The 21,416-nt window shown below is 40.2% G+C and overlaps 1 protein-coding gene across 1 annotated transcript in view; it reads right to left on the bottom strand.

Moving 5' to 3' along the window:
- Positions 1-21,416, bottom strand: part of DNAJC12 (DnaJ heat shock protein family (Hsp40) member C12) — a 37,510-nt gene that overhangs the window by 9,313 nt on the left and 6,781 nt on the right. The window contains exons 4-5 of the mRNA XM_045877930.2: positions 10,173-10,251; positions 2,685-2,824 (exon numbers count right to left, since the gene is read on the bottom strand). Coding sequence (XP_045733886.1) covers positions 2,685-2,824; positions 10,173-10,251 — 219 coding nt within the window. The remainder of the gene's footprint in view (positions 1-2,684; positions 2,825-10,172; positions 10,252-21,416) is intronic.

Consider the following 21,416-nt stretch of genomic DNA (forward strand, 5'->3'; position numbering starts at 1 on the left):
AAAGATATTCTGAGATAATAGTTTTACTCATCCATCTACTTTATAAGAATAAAATATTTTATCATCAGACCCTTGTATCTGCTGATCCCAATTAAAGAAATACACAGGGAAAAAAATCCCAACTGTATCTAACCTCATATTCAGGCGGCTCTCATGCTTTGTACTTCAATCAAAGGACTAATGTAAGAGTGATGTTAAGCAGCCTGGTTTGCTGGGACACAATTAGGTCTCATGTCTGTGCTCACAGAGTGTATTTCTCAGTTCCCCTAAATATGAACTGGACAGAACAACATTTAATATCAAGCAAACTAGTGTGGAATGACTCAGTTCAAATGATCATCAGTAAAAATGTCAAATGATAGCAGTTGATAGAGACTAAGAGGGAGATTAGGAAAAGGACAGTATGTACAGCAAAATAATGAATTGCACCAGACCAAAACAATCACTGTGTGCAGGGGGTGAACTAATGCTAAACAGACACCAAGCCTGGGTGCAAAGGCCACTGTCCTACCGTCCCTGAAATTGGTATGTTGCTTATTCTACCTTCTCCATTGACTTGTTTATCAGCTTTCTTTAAGGTGTTTTTTACCCCTAGGAAGTCATTTTTTAAAATTCTGGATGTTGGGGCGCCTGGGTGGCTCAGTCTGTTAAGCGTCTGCCTTCAGCTCAGGTCATGATCCCAGGGTCCTGGGATCGAGTCCCACATCGGGCTCCCTGCTCCGCGGGAAGCCTCCTTCTCCTTCTCCCTCTGCTGCTCCCCCTGGCTTGTGCGCTCTCTCTCTCTCTCTCTCTCAAATAGATAAAATCTTTAAAATAAATAAAGTAGGTAATTTAATTTAATTCTGGACCTTGTTTAATAATAAAAAATTGTGCCTACATGCCAGTAAACATTAAATAGACAATAGAAAAATAAATAGAAAAAAATCAATTGACTCATGTGAGCCATGGATCAGCTGAATAACTATTCAAAATTGACTAGTTGTTTTTATTCTGGATCAACATGAGTGAATTTTTTACTTGTCTGGGTGATCTTTGACATGGTTTGGATAACATTCAATTAGGACAGACTGCCTTCTCAACAGGCCCAGAAGGTGTTAAATTACACACTGTTTCCCACCTGATTGGGGAAAGTGTAACCAAACGGGCATAGTAGGAAGCTTCCCTGGTTGTTTGTAGCCAACTGGACTCACCCCAAGGACACCTCACTGAGCCCAGGAACCCAGAAACAATCAGTATAAAGGTTGGGGTGCCTGGGTGGCTCAGTCAGTTAAGTGTCTGACTTGATTTCAGCTTAGGTCATGATCTCAGGATTGTGAGATCAAACCCCACTTTGAGCTCCATGCTGGGCATATAGCCTGCTTAAGATTCTCTCTCTCCCAGGACGCCTGGGTGTATCAGTTGGTTAAGCATCTGCCTTCAGCTCAGGTCATGATCCCAGGGTCCTGGGATCGAGCCCCACGTCGGGCTTCTTGCTCAGCGGGGAGCCTGCTTCTCCCTCTGCCTGCCTCTGTCTCTCTCTCTGACAAATAAATAAATAAAAACTTAAAAAAAAAAATAGATTCTCTCTCTCCCTCTACCCCTCCCCTCCTAAATATATATAAATATGCATATTTATATATAACATGTTTAATAATATATATAAATATATAATTTTTATATACTGAAATATATATATATATAAAGGTCAATGTAAGAACAAAGTAAGTGTATAACACAGTAATTATAGTGATTTTTTTTAAGATTTTATTTATTTATTTGACAGAGAGAGACACAGCGAGAGAGGGAGCACAAGCAGGGGGAGTGGGAGAGTGAGAAGCAGGCTTCCCATGGAACAGGGAGCCCAATGCGGGGCTCGATCCCAGGACCCTGGGATCGTGACCTGAGCCGAAGGCAGACGCTTAAGGACTGAGCCACCCAGGCGCCCCTATAGTGATTATTTTTATATTTAGTTTTTTAATAGCATGAAGAAAGAGAACACAATGGTTTAAAAAGTCTCTCTGCATCAATCCAATGACTCTTTCACCAGAATTTGTAACAAGAATAAATTTAAAATAATTTACAGCTTTCTTTAATTAATCAGGCTCTTTTTTATGGAATTTATAAGCCTTGAGTAGAGAATAGGCCGATATGAACTAAAAAGATGGAGGAGATGAATTTGCATTGGTTCAAAATTCAGCAGTATTATATGAGCAACTTCAGAAGCACAGTTGTCAGAATGTATAAAACATAAATGCTAATGAGGAGTATATACATTGACTCAAACAGCCAAGGAGAGACTGACAATTGTAGTCATCAGCTCTTCTGGAGCTGACCCACTGAATTCCCCTTCACAGGATTTGTGGACGCTGAGTTATATCTAGATTCTACCAGCTTCTTGGTCTTCTCCGTCCTATTGCCTATTGACTTTTTTTTTTTTAAGATTTATTTATTTATTTTGACAGAGAAAGAGAGAGAGAGCACAAGCAGGGGGAGGGGCAGAGGGAGGAGCAGACTCCCCGCTGAGCAGGGAGCCGATGTGGGGCTCGATCCCAGGACCCCGGGATCATGACCTGAGCTGAAGGCAGACGCTTAACGACTGAGCCACCCAGGCGCCCCTGCCTATTGACTTTTTAAGCTGCTACGTGAGTCTCATCCATGGGCAGCCTGAGCTTCATGAATTCACTACATCCCAGAGCGGAACCTACCGTTTTCACCGAGTCACTCAAAGCTTCCCACTGCTGGAATGTCATCGACATCTGGCTCCTGCGCCAGTGGTCATAGCGAGCACGACTCTCTGTATTAGTCAGAATCTCCTTTGCCTTCTGCAGTTTCTGGAACATCTCCACTGGAAAACAAATCCAAAGATGAGCACTCCTCTCTTGAAGGAGTTATTTTAAACTCCCAAGCAAAGCGATCTCACTGGAATAGGTCTGTTATTTACTGGCTATGTGACCTTCAAGCTTTCATTTCCTCATGTGTAGTGCGAATCGCAAGGACAAGTGAGATCATGGATGTAAAGGGCCTGGCTCACAGTTTATCCACTCTCTTCACTGAGCTCCAGTGATGTGCCAAGTGCTATTCCAGATGCTGATGACACAGCTGTGAACAGGAGACATGAACTATTTAGTGGGATTGACATTTACAAACATCAAAAAAATTAGTTTTGTCTACTAGGAAGAAAACTACCTTTTCTAGTGGTAGTTGTGAGGAAGGGTAGTGATCAGGCTAGAGGAACAGTGTAAATGAAGACTCTAAGGCAGGAAGGAGCATAGTTTAAATATTTAGAGAAAGTAGAAAATGCCCATGTGACACAGGGCTGGGAAAGAACAATGAGGAAATGAGCAATGGGGCTGTAGAGTAGACAAGGGCCCAGTCATCCAGGACCTTAGAGGCCTAAGGATTCTGGTCTGCTTTTGTTGTAAGAACAGTAAGAAGTTATTGGGAGGGTTTAAGCACAGGAAGTAACATGGTAGGTGGTTGATAAATGGTAGCTTTGTCACTGATCTATTTGACCAGATGGCATACAATAGAAACCATCCATGTCCCTTTTGTAAACACTTCCAATGTCTCTTCTGCTCTTCAATGAAGCTCAAACTTTCTATAGAACAATACACAAAAATCAATTGTGTTTCTATACAGTATCAATGAGCAATCTGAAAATGAAATCAGGGAAGGAATTCCATTTACAATAGCATCAAAAAGAATAAAATACTTAGAAAAAAATGTTAACAAAAGAAGTGCAAGACTTATATATTGAAAACTATAAAACACTGTTGAAAGAAATTAAATATCTAAATGAATAGATATCCATGTTCAAGGATCAGAAGACCTAGCATTTCTAAGATGGTAATTCTCCAAACTGCTCTATAGATTTAATGTAATCTCTGTCAAAATCCCAGATGCCTTTTTTTGTGACAAGTTGATCCTAAAAATCCATATGTACAGGCAAGGGTCTCAGAATAGTCAAAACAATCTTGAAAAACAAAAACAAAGTTGGAAGAACTCACACTTCCCAACTTAAAACTTTCTACAAAGCTACAGTAATGAAAACAGTGTGGTACCAGCATTAGAGTAAACATACATAAATGGGATAGTGTGAGTCCAAAATAAACCCTCAAACTTACAGTCAATTGGTTTTCTTTCTGTTTTTTTTAAGATTTTTTTTTTAAGATTTTATTTATTTATTTGAGACAGAGCACAAGAGGGGGGAGGGTCAGAGGGAGAAGCAGACTCCCTGCTGAGCAGGGAGCCCGATGCCGGACTCGATCCTGGGACTCCAGGATCATGACCTGAGCTGAAGGCAGTCGCCCAACCAACTGAGCCACCCTGAGCTGAAGGCAGTCGCCCAACCAACTGAGCCACCCAGGCGCACAAGATTTTATTTTTAAGTAATCTCTACACCCAATGTGGGGCTCAAACTCACAACCCTGGCAGTAAGAGTTGCATGCTCCACTGACTGAGCCAGCCAGGCGCCCAAAGTCAATTGGTTTTCTACAAAAGTACCAAGACCATTCGACTGGGGAAAAAATCATCTTTTGGGGGCACCTGCGTGGTTCACTCAGTTGAGTGTCTGACCAGGCATTCATATGGCTTACTTCCTCCAGATGTCATCTCAGATCCTGTCTTGTAGAGGGGGTCTTCCCTGACTATGCTATATAAAATGACTGCCCACCAGCCCCACGCCTTTATCTCCCTTGCCCTACATTACTTTTCATCATAGTACTTGCCCCCAGCCATTACGTAGTTTTTTATGATCTGTCTCCTCTACCACAATACAAACTCTGTGGAAACAGAGACTTTATCTGTTTTGTTCTCTGCCGTATCCTTTGCACTGAAACATAGCCCGTGCTCAAAAGGTATTTGTTCAATGAACCAATAAGTGAATGCTTCCTATTTTGAGTGTGAAAAAGATAATATATAGAGCTATTCCCTGAGCTCCAACCACCAAAGAAATGACATGTATCATTAAAACATTTTGTGAATTAGGAATATTTTAATACCATCAGTGGGAAAACTAATTTAAATTGCCCTGATAGTGTTTAAAAATACCTCATGGGAGGTGCCTGGGTGGCTCAGTCCGTTAAACTTCCGACTCTTGATTTCTACGCAGGTCACGATCACGGGGTCGTGAGGTCTAGCCCCGTGCCAGGCTCCACACTCAGCACAAGTTTCTTTGAGATTCTCTCTCTCACTCTCCCTTTGCCCCTCCCCCCGCTCACATGGACTCTCTCTCTCTTTCTAAAAATAAATAAATAAATAAATAAAATCTTTTTTTAAAAAACCCATGGGAAGTAATCCAGAGTCTCTCAAACAGGTGTTGAGGCAAATGTACGGTCAATACTGACAGTATTAAAAATACTGAAATACTTCTGTACCCCAGGTGGTAAAGAATCGCTATTCCTGGGCCCCCGTCCTCCAAACACCACCACTTTTAAGTGTTCCCCCAACAACAAGATACTCCCTGCCACAGCAGGGTCCCTCCAAGACCCTGCCCCAAAGCTGGACAGCACAGTACCTAACAGGCCATTAACTACTTAATATCACCGCTGGAGGTAGTCATTAGTGAGTTAAAGGGAAGACCCTAAAGATGAGGCTATTGAAAACTACAGGAAAATAAACAAACTAATAAAAAGCATCTTGCCATAGCAGCTCGCTCCAGAGTAATCCTTCTACCACTGATGACAATTTAAATATCCCACTGTACAAATAAGATGTCACTTTTTCCAAGGCGAATAAAAAGCTCTTTAAATTATTGCCACGGATGCACATGCCAGTTACTACTACAGCAGTGTTTATAAAGATTTACATATTTATCTATGAGTCACCTTCTCTTTGCACATTACTGTTAGCCTGGTTTCAGAGTCTGCAGAATGGAAGAAGCCTGCCTGGGATTATTCTGATGTCAGTCCCTCGACAACAACTGATAAGCAGAAAGCTAAAGATACTTTATCTTGCCTGATAGCTGGCCTTTCCTTCTTCCATCCTCTCTACCACATTAAAAATGAGTTTGGGTTTATACTTGTCCTTTAATATGTCAGCTAATCAAATGAGTCACAAAAGATAAACATTTACCAGTTCTGGGAAGAGAGATCTCATTTTACAAGCTTATATGAGCAAATGATGCCGGGACCTTTGAGAGACATTCTGTTTTAACTCCTAGATCTACTCTGAAAATACAGAGGTTCTTTTAAATTCATATTTCACAATTGAATTTGTATTATATAGTCATCTTTCAAATGTAGACCACTTACAATTACTTGAAAAATAATAATAAAAACATGATGTCAGACCGTACTTTGAAAAAAATATGGAAGAAAATATACCACTGTTAATAGTGGTTCCCTGGCAGGGAGCGATAAGAGCAGACTTTCACTTTCAACATTATTTATTACTGTATGTTATTTTTATTCAAAGGGGAAAAAGCAATAAAGAGTTTTTAAAGTGAGAAAGCATGGAGACATGAAAAGATATCAGTTAGCAAGGACAAGGAGCTCTCCTTCAAATATCCAAATGTCTTTGCAGCCTACAAATCAATAACAAAAATACCTTTCACAGATCTTTAATTTAGTCTGAAATCCCTTTCTTCAGGGTCAGGGAGAAGTTAATAAAGCATTGGCCTGAAACAGTTACTGTCATGCACATACACAGGATTGGCATGAGCACCAGCCAGGAGTTTTGTGCTCAGTGACACAATTTCTACAGCACACCGGGTATGGAACCTGCTAAAGATTCTCTCTCTGCCTCACCCCCAACCCACTCTCGTGCACAAATGCACGTGCACTCTCTTTCTAAAATTTAAAAAAAAAAATTTTTTTATCTTGGAATGCTGTATAAAAACAAGAAAAGAAAGTCCACTGAATCATAATTGCCAACATTCATTGAGCTATTCCTGCATGCAAGCTACCTCATTTGTCCTTCACATTAGAAGCAATATACTACTGGTCTACCCATTTTTCCTATGAGAATGCTGAGGCTCAAGAGATTGCCCAAGGTCAACTAGCTCATCAGTGGGATCAAGGAACAATCCAGACAGACAAGACTGTGCTCCATATCTACTACTCCATCATGCTAGCAAATTAGTAATTTCAGTGGAAATGGTTGAGACTACACTTAACAAACCAAAAAGGTATATATACAAGTTTAATTTCTCCTACAGGCAGTTGCTCTATAAGCTTTCACCTTGATGAAATATGTTTCAAAATCTGCCTAATGTAGTCTGGATTTCTGCCAAACTAAATTCAGCATCTGGGTGAATTTTTGTTTAATATATTTTTTTAAGATTTATTTATTTATTAGAGAGAGAGTGCACGCACGCGTGGGAGCAGGGGTAGGGGCAGAGAGAAAGGGAGAGGGAGAGAATCTCAAGCGGACTCCCTGCTGTGCGCAGAGCCCAGTGTGGGGCTTAATCTCTTAACCCTGTGATCATGACCTGAGCTGAATCCAAGAGTTGGATGCTTAACTGACTGAGCCACCCAGGCATCTGTTTAATATTTTAAAATATTTTTATCAGTACCCTTAATTCTTCTCCAAGTGTATAAAGAACCACTTACATTTTCAGAAAGTCGTATCAATCCAGATTGAGTAAATGGATGCTTGAACAGATTTGAAAACAATTTCTACCCACAGGTTGACTCATCTATAACTGCAAGCCTGACAGGGGAAGATATTGGTGTCTGTGTACCTTTCATTTTAAACAATACTTACATTTAAATGTTTCTCTGAACAAGAAGCCTCGAGGTAGCCCATATGTGAAAACTCCCATCACTATGGCAACCAGAAATGGCAATGATTGCACAGTGATTCATCGTGTATCCCAAATAGAAATTGTTTGCCAGGGACAGAGAAACAACTCAAAGCCATGCTTTATTGGAAAAGAACCCAGTTAAAGAATAACCTGGGGTGGTGGTTGTTTTTAAGTGTTTATTAAATTTTTATACTTTTATGTTAGGACATCTATCTTTTTTTTAAGATTTATTTATTTATCTGAGAGGGAGAGAGTGCGAGCTCGGGGGAGAGGGGGACTGAAGGAGAGAGAGAATCCTCAAGCAAACTCCCCACCTGAGCTCAGAGCCCCATGTGGACTCAATCCCAGGACTCCGAGATCATGACCTGAGTCGAAATCAAGAGTTGGCCACTCAACCAACTGAGCCACCCAGGCGCCCCAGGACATCTATCTTAATAGTAACTCCAGTTCAAAGAGGTAATTAATGTGTCTCCTAAAGAAATGTTCATAAATTTATTCATTCAGTCATTCAATAAATGATTTGCACAAAGTTAAGTGTCCTCCATGGTAGGTGCTATGTGAGGTGTGGGGCATATTACTGTGAACAAGATAGCAGGAAGCCTGCCTCACTGAGCTTTCAGTATGACTGACAAGCAAACAGGCAACAAGGAGATGGTGTGATACACAGTTTTCTGCCCAATGTATAGGGTGCTCTGAGTAGGTGGGGCACAGGTGACTTCCCAGAGGAAGCGATGGCTAAGTTGAAACCTGACACAGGAGCGACCTAACCAATCAAAGCAAAGCAGAGATGTGTGTAGGCCTCAGAGGGAGCCAGACAGAGAGGCAGCAGGCATAAAGGTTTGAAGTGTAGGGGCACCTGAGGGGTTCAGTCGGTTGGTTAAGCATCCAACTCTTGATTTCAGCTCAGGTCATGATCTCAGGGTCGTGGGATCAAGCCCTGCACCAGGCTCTGCACTGGGCATGGAGCCTGCTTAAGATTCTTTCTCTCCCTCTGCCCCTCCCCCCACCCCCACCCCCCTCCCCCACTCTCTCTCTCTAAAAAAAAAAAAAAAGGTCAAGCTCTGAAGAGTAGAAAACGGTATATTAAGGAACAAAGGTAGTTCTGTGAGGCAGAAACATGGAGTAGTGGGCATGGTGGTGGAGAGAAGATGAAAATGGAGAGATGGGGAGGGGCAGGGAGCACATGAAGGGACTTGTACCTAAAGGCCCAGCAATGACAAAGAATGAACTGTCGCTACATGTACAAAATGGGCAAATATCACAGACAAGGTAAAGCAAAAGAAGCCACACACAAAGGAGGACTGCGTGATTCCATTTATGTGAAATTCAAAGCCACACAAAACTAATTAGTGATAATAGAGATCTTAGGAACCTTAGGGCAGGGGCGCCTGGGTGGCTCAGTCGTTAAGTGTCTGCCTTCGGCTCAGGTCATGATCCCAGGCTCCTGGGATCGAGCCCCGCATTGGGCTCCCTGCTCAGCGGGAAGCCTGCTTCTCCCTCTCCCACTCCCCCTGCTTGTGTTCCTGCTCTCACTATCTCTCTCTGTCAAATAAAATCTTTAAAAAAAAAAAAAAAAAGGAACCTTAGGGCAGAAGAGAAGGAGTCACAACAGAGAAAGATCAGCCCACGAGGTTGGAGGAAAAGTATGAGTGTTTATCTTGGTATCTAAGAGAAAAAAGTGTTTCAAGGACGCATGGTCAACAGTGTCAATTTCTGATGCAAACACAGGGAAGATAAGAACTAAAGAGTAACCCTTGGATTTGGCAGCCAGGAAGTCCTTGGTGGCTATTCCAAGAGTCATTTCAAGAAAGGTGAGGAGGAAGTCAGACTGGGATAAACTGAAAATTGGTGAAGAAAAGTAGAGATAGCAACTGTGAACTTCTTTTTCAGGAAGTTTGGCTCTAAAAGGAAAGAAAGAAGAGGAGCGGGAGGGAGACGGGTCAAGGAAGGATAATTGGTTTATATTTTTTCAAGCTGAAATACACATAAGCATTTATGTCAAAATTTATGATAATGGAATTTAAATTATGATAAAGAAAAACAAAAGTATGAATATATTATCATATGTTCTACAGAGACATATTCAGTTCCCCAGAATGAAGAAAATACAGCAAGGTTCTCATCAAGGCAATCACCTGTTACAAACATACTTAAGACAATGTTAACACTCAAGAGCTAGTGAAATAAAGCATAAAATGGACAAATTTTAAACCAGGAAGCAGCACATTACAGCTAAAGAAAAATGGAAGTTCAATACTATTGGAGAAAAGACCCTACACAGTTCCTTCCTCCCCTTCTGCCATCCAATGGTGCAAAAACATTCTTGGGCATTGAATGAAAGAATAAGTGTGAGCATAACATACAAAAGGAAATTTAGTTATTATTCAATAGCTTTTTAGTTCTAGATGCTATTCATTTTCATGGGAAACAGGCATTATTAAATACTTACCAGCTTTGGAGTTCTCAGGATGCTTGTCAGGGTGACATTCCAAGGCTCTGACTTTAAATTCTGCCATGATTTGTTCAACCTAAAATAAAAATCAATGTTTAAAATAAGGAATCCAACTTAAATGGCATAAAGGAAGAAGCTGGGCATCATTCCTTCTCAAAACAGCCGTATTCAACCCAACTTTTTCTTTTGATCCTTATATTTGTATTTTGACTTTTTTTTTTTTTAAGATTTTATTTATTTGACAGAGACATAGCAAAAGAGGGAACACAAGCAGGGGGAGTGGGAGAGGGAGAAGCAGGCTTCCCAAGGAGCAGGGAGCCCGACACGGGGCTCGATCCCAGGACCCTGGGATCATGACCTGAGCCGAAGGCAGATGCTTAACTAACGACTGAGCCACCCAGGTGCCCCTTGACTTTTTACTCTAAGAAATAATTTCCTCTAGGGACGCCTGAGTGGCTCAGATGGTTGGGCGTCTGCCTTCAGCTCAGGTCATGATCCTGGGGTCCTGGGATCCAGCCCTGCGACGGACTCCCTGCTCAGCGGGGAGCTTGCTTCTGCCTCTCCCCCTGCTCATGCTCTCTCTCTCTGTATCTCTCTCTCTCAAATGAATAAATAAAATCTTGAAAGAAAGAAAAGAAAAGAAAAGAAAGAAAGAAAGAAAGAAAGAAAGAAAGAAAGAAAGAAAGAAAGAAAGAAAGAATTTCCTCTATAATAATACTCAGAAAGCATCCAATAAAAACTTCTATCCAAATAGTAGTCTGTGATGACAACTGAACTGCATTTAGATGATGGCCCAACACACCTGTGAGCCTAATATATATTTAAATGTCAAAAATAGTCAGATAGGTTTATCCTAAGAATACATAAATTTAGATGTGTTCACTCATCTGAGTTCATTTTTTTCATCATCTGAGTTCTTTAAAAGATGCTTAGCCATCATTCATTATTCAAGGATGAGTGTCTAGTTTATAAATTATCCATTATAAAGTTCCCTCTTTCTGCCTTTGCCCCCTCTTTTTTCTTTAAGAATTTCAAAAAAAAAAGAATTTCACAATTTTTAAAAAAGGACAGAATTCAAACCTGTTAATTTTGTTACCAATTAACAGTGTGGCTAGAGACTTTGGGAAAAGAGAAACTTCTCCCAAACTAACATGAGGCTTGAGAGGCATTTTGATTTGATTTGCTTTCACTCAGCCCTCTAATCCTTGTTATCATGAATTATCAAGACTTGTCTTTGTTAATTGTAATTCCAATGACAGCAGCGGGAGACAACAGTGGTTCTGTGGCTCAGCAATCTGATTGCTTCATTTTATTTATTTATTTATTTTTAGATTTTTATTTATTTATTTGAGAGAGAGAGCACATGCACAAGAGAACAGGAGAGGTGGAGAAGGGCAGAGGGAGAGGGAGAAGCAGACCCCCCACAAAGCAGGGAGCCCAATACAGGGATAGGTGAGGGGCTTGGCGAGGGGCTCATGAGGGACTCGGTGCAGGGCTCCATGAGGGGCTGGATGCAGAGCTTGATGTGGGCTCTATCCCAGGACCCCGTGATCATGACCCCAGTGGAAGACAGATGCTTAACTGACTGAGCCCCCCGGGCGCCCCTGATTGCTTTGTTTTAAATCCCAGTTCTGCCCTGAGACTTTAGGCAAGTTATGTAACTTCATGTGCCTTGGTTTCCTCATCTTTACATTGCATGCTGGATAGAAATAGGGCCTTTAACACAAAGCCTAATCACAGTAAGACCTCAATAAAAATAGCTAAAACCAAAGGTCGGTGGTTAAGTAACTTGTCTGAAATCATTTAGCTAGATACTAAAAAAGCTGAATTTTTTGTTAACTAAGCAGTTGGACTTCAAATCCAATAATCTTAACTACTGTTTTATATGGCCAAATTCTTCAGGCTTAGGGACCTATTATCAAGTTCCATATTTACTATCCACTAATTAATGAAAGCGAATTACCTCTTGTTTGAGAAACAAATTCTCAAGCAGCTCTGCTCAATATTGTAACAAGACTCATGGAAAAACATAAATTTATCAACTCTGGGTCATCCTTAATCAATTCTTAATAAAAAAAAAATCCTTAATCAAAAAAAAAATTTCTTCACATTTATAACCCAGACTGTATTAGATAAGCATATGCATTAAGTGCCCAGACTAATAACTATTCTTTTCCGTATTAAGCATCTACTGAGAATCCCTTGGAATAACAGGAAGGGATAGACTTCCTTTTAAGAACTGTAATTAATTGTGTTTCCTCTTCCTGGGTGTTCCCTTTAACCATCAGTCACTATAAACTGCTTATATAACAAAGAAAATTGAGAATGAGACCTGCTTTTAAATTTTAAAATATTAAAAATTCTAAAGATTCTAATAGTAGTAAGCATTTTTTAATTAGGTTACTTATGATTATTCACAATCTCTCTTCGAAAAAGTTTATATCAGGGGCGCCTGGGTGGCTCAGTCTTTGGGTGTCTGCCTTCCACTCAGGTCGTGGTCCCGGGGTCCTGGGATCGAACCCTGCGTTGGGATCCCTGCTCCGCGGAAAGCCTGCTTCTCCCTGTCCCACTCCCCCCTGCTTGTGTTCCCTCTCTCGCTGTGTCTCTCTCTGTCAAATAAATAAATAAAATCTTTAAAAAAAAAAATGGTTAATTCTCAATAGTGCTAATGTATGTGATTGTTAGTTTCTTCTTTATATTTTCTTTACTTTGACAATTTTCTATTTTAAAAAATTAAGAATATTCCGTATCTGTCTTTCATTACTGTTTATAGTTTTAGTATCACAAAATTTGTCACAAGCCACCTATGTAGGACTGGTTCTGGGTAAACTAGTAAAGTGGGTTAGTTTGTTTTGAGAATATTCTATTTATCTCCTGGCATCTCCATCCCATGTGTCCGTGCCAACTGCAACCCATGGACAAATGAGGCCCTCCATGTCAAGGTCCACTGAATCCTGCCTTCCTGATCCAGTGTTCAATGGCCTGGAAAACTGCCTATTATGCTGGCCAATAAATATACAAACAAATGTTCAGCTTTACTCAAAATCAAATAAATCAAAACATCCAAGGCATGATAATGACCAGTGTCACTGAGGGTGCAAAAAAATGAACATTTTCATGCTCTCCCAGTGAGGATGCAAATTTCCCAGGAATATATATGTACATATATACCAAAGAGTGATAGAATTAGATATACATGTATATATATATATATATATATATATATATATATATATATATATATATATATATATATGAAAAGCCTATAATTTTTTCACTCTTTGATACAACAGTTCCAATTCTAGGAATTTGTATAAGAAGACAGTCAGAGGTGGGAAAATTATTTAGTTATAAGAAGGTTCACTGAATAAAATGTTATAAATTTTTTTTTAAAGATTTTATTTATTTATTTGAGACAGAGAGAATGAGAGACAGAGAGCATGAGAGGGAGGAGGGTCAGAGGGAGAAGCAGACTCCCTGCTGAGCAGGGAGCCCGATGCAGGACTCGATCCAGGGACTCCAGGATCATGACCTGAGCCGAAGGCAGTCGCTTAACCAACTGAGCCACCCAGGCGCCCAAAATGTTATAAATTTTAAGCAAAAATTTATGTGTCCAACAATAAGATATTAAAGTTAATTGAAATACTGCTATAGGCTGAGATATCTTGCAGTCATTAAAAAAAATAATCTTGTGGGCGCCTGGGTGGCTCAGTTGGTTAAGCGATTGCCTTCAGCTCAGGTGATGATCCCAGGGTCCTGGGATCGAACCCCGCATCGGGCTCCCTGCTCTGCGGGGAGCCTGCTTCTCCCTCTCTCACTCCCCCTGCTTGTGTTCCCTCTCTCGCTGTGGGTCTTACTCTGTCAAATAAATAAATAAAATCTTTAAAAAAAAATAATCTTGTAGTAGAAGACTTTCAGTAATCTGAGAAAAATTATGTAACATATTTCTATGAGGAAATGTAAACTACAAAGCATTATATGCAGCATAAAACCACAATATTTTACCTTAAAAAGGACTATGTAATATATATGTATATGTGTATATAGATGATAACAATAATAACAATAGCTAAGATTTTTTTTTTTAAAGATTTTATTTATTTGACAGAGAGCGAGAGCAAGAAAGAGCACAAGCAGGGGCGCCTGGGTGGCTCAGTCAGTTAAGCGACTGCCTTCGGCTCAGGTCATGGTCTCAGGGTCCTGGGTCGAGCCCCACATCAGGCTCCCTGCTCAGCGGGAAGCCTGCTTCTCCCTCTCCCACTCCCCCTGCTTGTGTTCCCTCTCTCGCTGTGTCTCTCTGTGTCACATAAATAATTAAAATCTTTTTTTTAAGATTTTATTTTTTTTTTTATTTATTTGAGAGAGAGAGCATGAGAGGGGGAAGGGTCGGGAGGGTCAGAGGGAGAAGCAGACTCCCTGCCGAGCAGGGAGCCCGGTGCGGGACTCGATCCCGGGACTCCAGGATCATGACCTGAGCCGAAGGCAGTCGCTTAACCAACTGAGCCACTCAGGCGCCCAATAATTAAAATCTTTAAAAAAAAAAAAAAAAAGAAAGAGCACAAGCAGGGGCAGCTGCAGGCAGAGAGAGAAGCAGACTCCCCACCAAGCCAGGAGCCCCAGGCGAGGCTCAATGCCAGGACCCTGGGATCATGACCTGAGCCGAAGGCACACGCTTAACCAACTGAACCACCCAGGCGCCCCATAGCTAAGATTTATTGAGACTTACTATATGCCAGGCACTGTTCTAAGCACTGTACATATAACATCTCATTTAATTCCCACAACAACTCTGTGAGGTACTGTAATTTTTCCCATTTTACAGATTAGGAAACCAAGAAATAGAAAAGTTAAGTGATTGCCCCAAGACCACATATCTAGTGGCAGAGCCAGTATTTGAATGAAGGTAGTCTGACCCTAAATACATATGGAAACGCACTTACAAATATTTACACATGGGACGCCTACGTGGCTCGGTCAGTTAAGCATCCAACTCTTGATTTCAGCTCAAGTCCTGATCTCAGGGTGCTGGGATTGAGCCCCGCGTCGGGCTCCCTGCTCAGCAGGGAGTCTACTTCTCTCTCCTTCTCCCTCTGCTCCTCGCCCCCACTCATGTGCGGGCTCTCTCTAATTAATAAATAAATCTTTAAAAAATATATTTACATATATGTGCATGTACCTACATAACACATCAATAGGGGCGCCTGGGTGGCTCAGTCAGTTAAGCATCTGACTCTTGGTTTCTGCTCAGGTCATGATCTTGGGGTCTTGAGATCAATCAAGCCTCACCTCGGGGTCCATGCTCAGCATGGAGTCTGCTTGAGTTTCTCTCTCTCTCTCCCTCTGCCCCTCCCCCTTTTTCTCACTCTAAAATAAATAAATAAGATCTTTAAAAAAAAAACATAAATACAGCATATGTGCACACACCCATATGTCATACTCCAAGATGTTAAGCATTAGGTTAACATTTTTCTCCATTGTGTCTTCATACTCCACATTTCCTTATTGAAAATATATTAGTTTTAGAAATTAAGTTTTAAAACTTAAAAACTTATCTTTTCCATAGCCTATTAGCACAATATTCTGATCTGTTCAGGAAATACTTGAGTGTGCAATAGGCACTAATTTGATTCCCACTTGGATGGATCTTCTCCAAATTTCCCTGGCCACAAAAACACCCTCTGTCTCTCCCTCCATGTGTCTGAATTTTGACCTAGTAAGATCATTTCAAGCCTCATCTCTTCTCTGAAATCTTTTCAGATATTCTTCCTTTAATTCCTGTTGCATTTATAAATAGTACCACATAGCACAGCACTTACTTTTTCTCAAATTGTTTCCTTTGCATTAGCTTTGGTTCCTGAGCTGGATGCCAGGTTTCTTATACACTTGCACTATTTCTCACCTTTTGGTTTGGTTTGGTTTGGTTTTACCCCCATCACTTCCAGTACTGGCCGGATGCCCAGTGTTGAATAAATACTTGACTATTGACTGACAGATGTTCTTTAAATAACACGATTATAGCATAATAGGAGCCTTCTGGAAACTGTGATTTATTCTTAAAAGAATGAATTGATTCTAGGGGCGCCTGGGTGGCTCAGTCATTAAGCATCTGCCTTCAGCTCGGTCATGATCCCAGGGTCCTTGGATCGAGCCCCGCATCGGGCTCCCTGCTCCGCGGGAAGTCTGCTTCTCCCTCTCCCACTCCCCCTGCTTGTGTTCCCTCTCTCGCTGTCTCTCTCGCTGTCAAATAAATAAATAAAATCTTAAAAAAAAAAAAAAGAATGAACTGATTCTAGTGATGGAAACTGATATGCTGTAGAAAAGACTCATTTCAATAAGTGAATTAATTAGTATCCAGTGATAACTATTTGAGTTGAGTATCTATGAGGATTCATTGTTTCTATTCTACTTTTATATATGGTTGAAATTTTTCATAATAAAAATATTTTGAGAAAAAATTCCAGCACTTCAATTCATTTAGTGTGAAACTGGATTTTCCCCCTAAAACTCCAAATATTAACAATATCCCTGAAATAAATCCCATGGGATGATCCTACATCATTCTAATGGAATGATAATTAAAACATGAGCCAGAGAAACAATTTGAGCCACAAAATATATAATGGCAGTATTGTGTTATAATCCATAAAATGCAATAACTATTAATCCATAGTGACGAAAATAGTTGAATAAATAAATAAATATGGGAGAAAGGATAACTTTTCTTTACGGAAGAATTCTGAGAAATAAATATAAAATGAATGAGGAAAATAGAAAGCCACCATTAGGCAAACACTATAGTAGTAATTGTTATAAGCAAGATCCACCAAAGGATGCTAAAATCAGTGGGTGAAAGTCTGAGGAGACACACTACAGTCTCCAAGAATCTTCACCAAAAATATTTGTTAATTACAAAAGGGAAACTAGTAACTACAATGCAAAAACCCGGCAGAAGAAACCTGACAGACACCACCTTAACTATGTGTGCAGGTCAATAAGACATATCAGCATCGTGTAGCCCTGAGGTGATACACTGAAAAAGGTACAATATCGCTTCGGCAGTGTTCTTTCCAAAAACACATAACCTCAGTCTAATCAAGAGAAAACCTGAAACAAACCAAAATTGAGGGACATCCTACAAAATAACTGACCATTACTTTTCAAAATGTCCACATCATGAAAGACAAGGAAAGTATGAGAAATTGTCACTGTGGAGGAAACTAAGGGAACAAGACAACTAAGTGTAATAAAAAATTCTGGCTTGGATCTTGGAAGAGAAAAAAGACATTAGTAGAAAAACTGATGAAATGACAATGAGACCTATCCTTCAGATCAGAGGTTGACTAGCTCTGGCCCAAAGGCCAAATCCGGCCTGTCACCTATTTTTTTAAATAAAGTTTTATTGGAAGATAGCCATCGTCATTCATTTCACATATTATCTATGGCTACTTTCTTAAACTGGCAGAGCTGAGTAGCTGTGACAGAGATCGTAAGTCCTGCAAAATCTAAAATGTTTGCTAGCTCAAAAAAAAAAAGGGGGGGGAGTTCAATGGCTCAGTCAGTTGGGTATCATTCTCTTGATCTCTGCTCAAGTCTTGATCTTGGGGTCATGAGTTCAAGCCATGCTGGGCATGGAGCCTACTTTTTAAAAAATAATAAAATAAAATAAATAAAATAAAATAAAATAAAATAAAATAAAATAAAATAAAAAAGTAAAATGTTTGCTATCTCAGGGACAGCACCAGGGTGAGACAAGCAGGATACCTAGGTTTAAGGAGGTACTCTCTTTCTCTCTCTCTCTTAGGTTTCTGCACTTGCACAACCCTGAGAGTTAGTCCCTCCTTAAATTTTGTGTCCTGGGATGCCTGGGTGGCTCAGTCTTTTAAGCGTCTGCCTTCAGCTCAGGTCATGATCCCAGGGTCCTGGGATTGAGTCCCACATCAGGCTTCCTACTCAACAAGGAGCCTGCTTCTCCCTCTCCCTCTGCCTGTCACTCCCCCTGCTTCTACTCTCTCTCTCTCTGACAAGTAAATAAATAAAATCTTTAAAAAAAAAAACTTAAAAAAGAACTTAAAAAAAAATTTGTGTGTGTCCTAAGTGCCCTGCTTACCTTACTCTAGTCCTGACTCTGTCTGGCTGGTCTTTTACAAAAAAAAAAAAAAAAATTGCTTGCTGGCCCCTGGTTAATACTTTTATACCAATATTAATTTTCTGATAATTATTGTATAATTTTACTGTGCACGATAACTGTAATATGATGCTAACATTAAGGGAAGCTGGATGCAGTGTATATAGGAACTCTGTATTATTTTTACAACTTTTCTGTGAGCTCAAAATTATTCAAATAGGTGGAGCACAGAGGATTTTTAGAGCAGTGAAAGTACTCTGTATGATAAATGTCATTATACATTTGTCCAAACCTACAGAATGTACAAACCCAAGAGTGAACCATAATAAAAACTATGGACTTTGGGTGATAGTGATGTGTCAATGTAGGTTCATCATTATAACAAGTGAACCATTCTAGTGGAGATATTGATAACAGGGATGCTATGCCTGAGCGGAGGGAAGGAAGTATAGGGGAAAGTTCTACACCTTCTGCTCAATTTTGCTATGAACCTAAAACTGCTCTTATAAAGTCTATTAAAAAATCTTTTCTGGGGGGGCCCCTGGGGGGCTCAGTTAAGTGCCTTTGGCTCAGATAGTGATCTTGAGGTCCTGGGATGGAGCACATTGTCAGGCTCCCTGCTCACTGGGGAGTCTGCTTCTCCCCCTCCCTCTACCCTTCCCCACCCCCCTTGTGTTCTCTCCCTCTCTCTCTCTCAAATAAAGAAATAAAATCCTTAGGGCATGCCTGTGTGGCTTGGTCGGTTAAGCGTCTGCCTTCCGCTCAGGTAGTGATCCCAGGGTCCTGGGATCAAGTCCTGCATCGGGCTCCTTGCTCGGCAGGAAGCCTGCTTCTCCCTCTCCCTCTGCCTGCCACTCCCCCTGCTTGTGCTTTCTCGCTCTCTGACAAATAAATAGATAAAATCTTAAAAAAAAAAAAAAAAAAAGAAAGAAAGAAAGAAAGAAAATCTTTAAAAAAGAAAAAATCATTTTGGAGGGCACCTGGCTGGTTCAGTCAGTGGAGCATGGAACTCTTCCACATTGTGTGTAGATATTACTTAAAAATAAAATCTTTTCTAAAAAAGATCATTTTGGGGCACCTGAGTGGCTCAGATGGTTAGGTGTCTGCCTTCGGTTCAGGTCATGATCCCAGGGTCCTGGGATCAAGCCCCACATAGGGCCCCTGGCTCAGCGGGGAGCCTGCTTCTCCCTCTCCCTCTGCCTCTCTCCCTGCTCATGCTCTCTCTCTCTCTCTGTATCTCTGTGTCTCAAATGAATACATAAAAATCTTTTAAAATAAATAAATAAATAAAAATAAATTTAGAAAGATCATTTTGGGTCACCTGACTGGCTCAGTTGGTAAAGCATATGACTCTTGATCTTGGGGTTGTAAATTCAAGCCCCAGGTTGGGCATAGAACTTACTCAAAAAAAAAAGGAAAAAATGTTTCAAAAATAAAACATTAAAAAAAATAATGTCAATTATGGAGTAATCTAAATTTACAAAGTTCCAAGTGTACAGTATTAGTGTGAGGCCAAAACAATGTCCATGCCCACAGCCACACCCACAATGTGCCAGGCACTGTTCTAAGCACTTTATTTATCATGTCTCATTTAATCCCCAAAATAACTCTATGAGGTGGGTACTATCATTACCCCTATTTGCAGATTAGGAAACAAAGGAATAGAAAAGTTAAACCATTTCCTAAGGTCACATAGCTAGTAAATGGCAAGATTTAAACCCAGGTGGTCTGAAGTCAATAAGAAGAGAACTAGAAACAAAAAATAAGTGTCTCCATTTATCAAGTTTATGCTCAATTTTCAAGTCTGTGAAATCTTGAAATCAGGATTGAAATGGTGACCAAATATCAAAAATTCAAGTAATATATACACCAGAGAGGATGTCTTATATCATGAGTGTGTGGTGTATGCATTAATAAGGACTTTAGAAGATTTCATAACGTGTGTCTTTTGTGTAAAATCTGATTCAAGGCAAAAAAGCTAACTAACTTGGAATCAACCTTCAGTAAATGTTTTTGAAATGAGGGTATGCTGTTTTCTACTCAACAGTGTGGAAACCCTTCCAGGGTTTATATATGTCATTTCATTAATTTTCAACAGAAGCTTTAAATTGTAAGAACTATATACTAAAGCAAAAGAATTATATGTGTGTGTGCGTCAACACAGTTGTTATAAATAGAATCAAAATATGAAGTTGCTTTGAAATTATAAATGCTAAATTGCTTTAGAGGGGGCAGCTGGGTGGCTCAGTCGTTAAGCATCTGCCTTCGGTTCAGGTCATGATCCCAGGGTCCTGGGATCGAGCCCCGCATCGGGCTCCCTGCTTGGCGGGAAGCCTGCTTCTCCCTCTCCCTCTCCCCTCTGCTTGTGTTCCCTCTCTCGCTGTGTCTCTCTCTGTCAAATAAATAAATAAAATCTTTAAAAATAAATAAATAAATAAATAAATTGCTTTAGAGTATGAACAGTTCTGGTCAACTTTTTAAAACATCAAATCAAGGAATATTTGAAGTAAAAGAAATCCATCCAATACAAATCAAGTAAAGGAAACGTCACACTAAATACTCAAAAAATGGAATTAAAATATTTTTAGGGGCGCCTGGCTGGCTCAGTCGGTAGAGCATGTTCTCTTTTTTTTTTTTTAAAGATTTTATTTATTTGACAGAGAGAGACACAGTGAGAGAGGGAACACAAGCAGGGGGAGTGGGAGAGGGAGAAGCAGGCTTCCCGCTGAGCAGGGAGCCCGATGCGGGGCTCGATCCCAGGACCCTGGGATCATGACCTGAGCTGAAGGCAGACGCTTAACGACTGAGCCACCCAGGCACCCCTAGAGCATGTTCTCTTGATCTTGGGGTTGTGAGTTCAAGCCCCACACTGGGTGTGGAGATTACTTAAAAATAAAAAAATAAAATCTTTTTTAAATGGGGAATATATATATGAAAAGAGGGGAAAGATACATATAAAAAGAATTGACAAAATTGTGACAGGTCATTTCATTTTAAATAAATGATTGTAATCTAAACATGCTATGTCATTGACAGAATCAGTAAAGAAGGAATGGCCAAGACAATGCTTTTAATATATGCCACAATACAGGTAAGTATGACTATAACTGGTAACA

Source organism: Mirounga angustirostris, unplaced genomic scaffold (assembly GCF_029215605.1).
Source record: "Mirounga angustirostris isolate CCGP_5_RB_7025 unplaced genomic scaffold, mMirAng1.0.hap1 SCAF_6, whole genome shotgun sequence".
In the NCBI taxonomy this organism is placed as follows: domain Eukaryota; kingdom Metazoa; phylum Chordata; class Mammalia; order Carnivora; family Phocidae; genus Mirounga; species Mirounga angustirostris.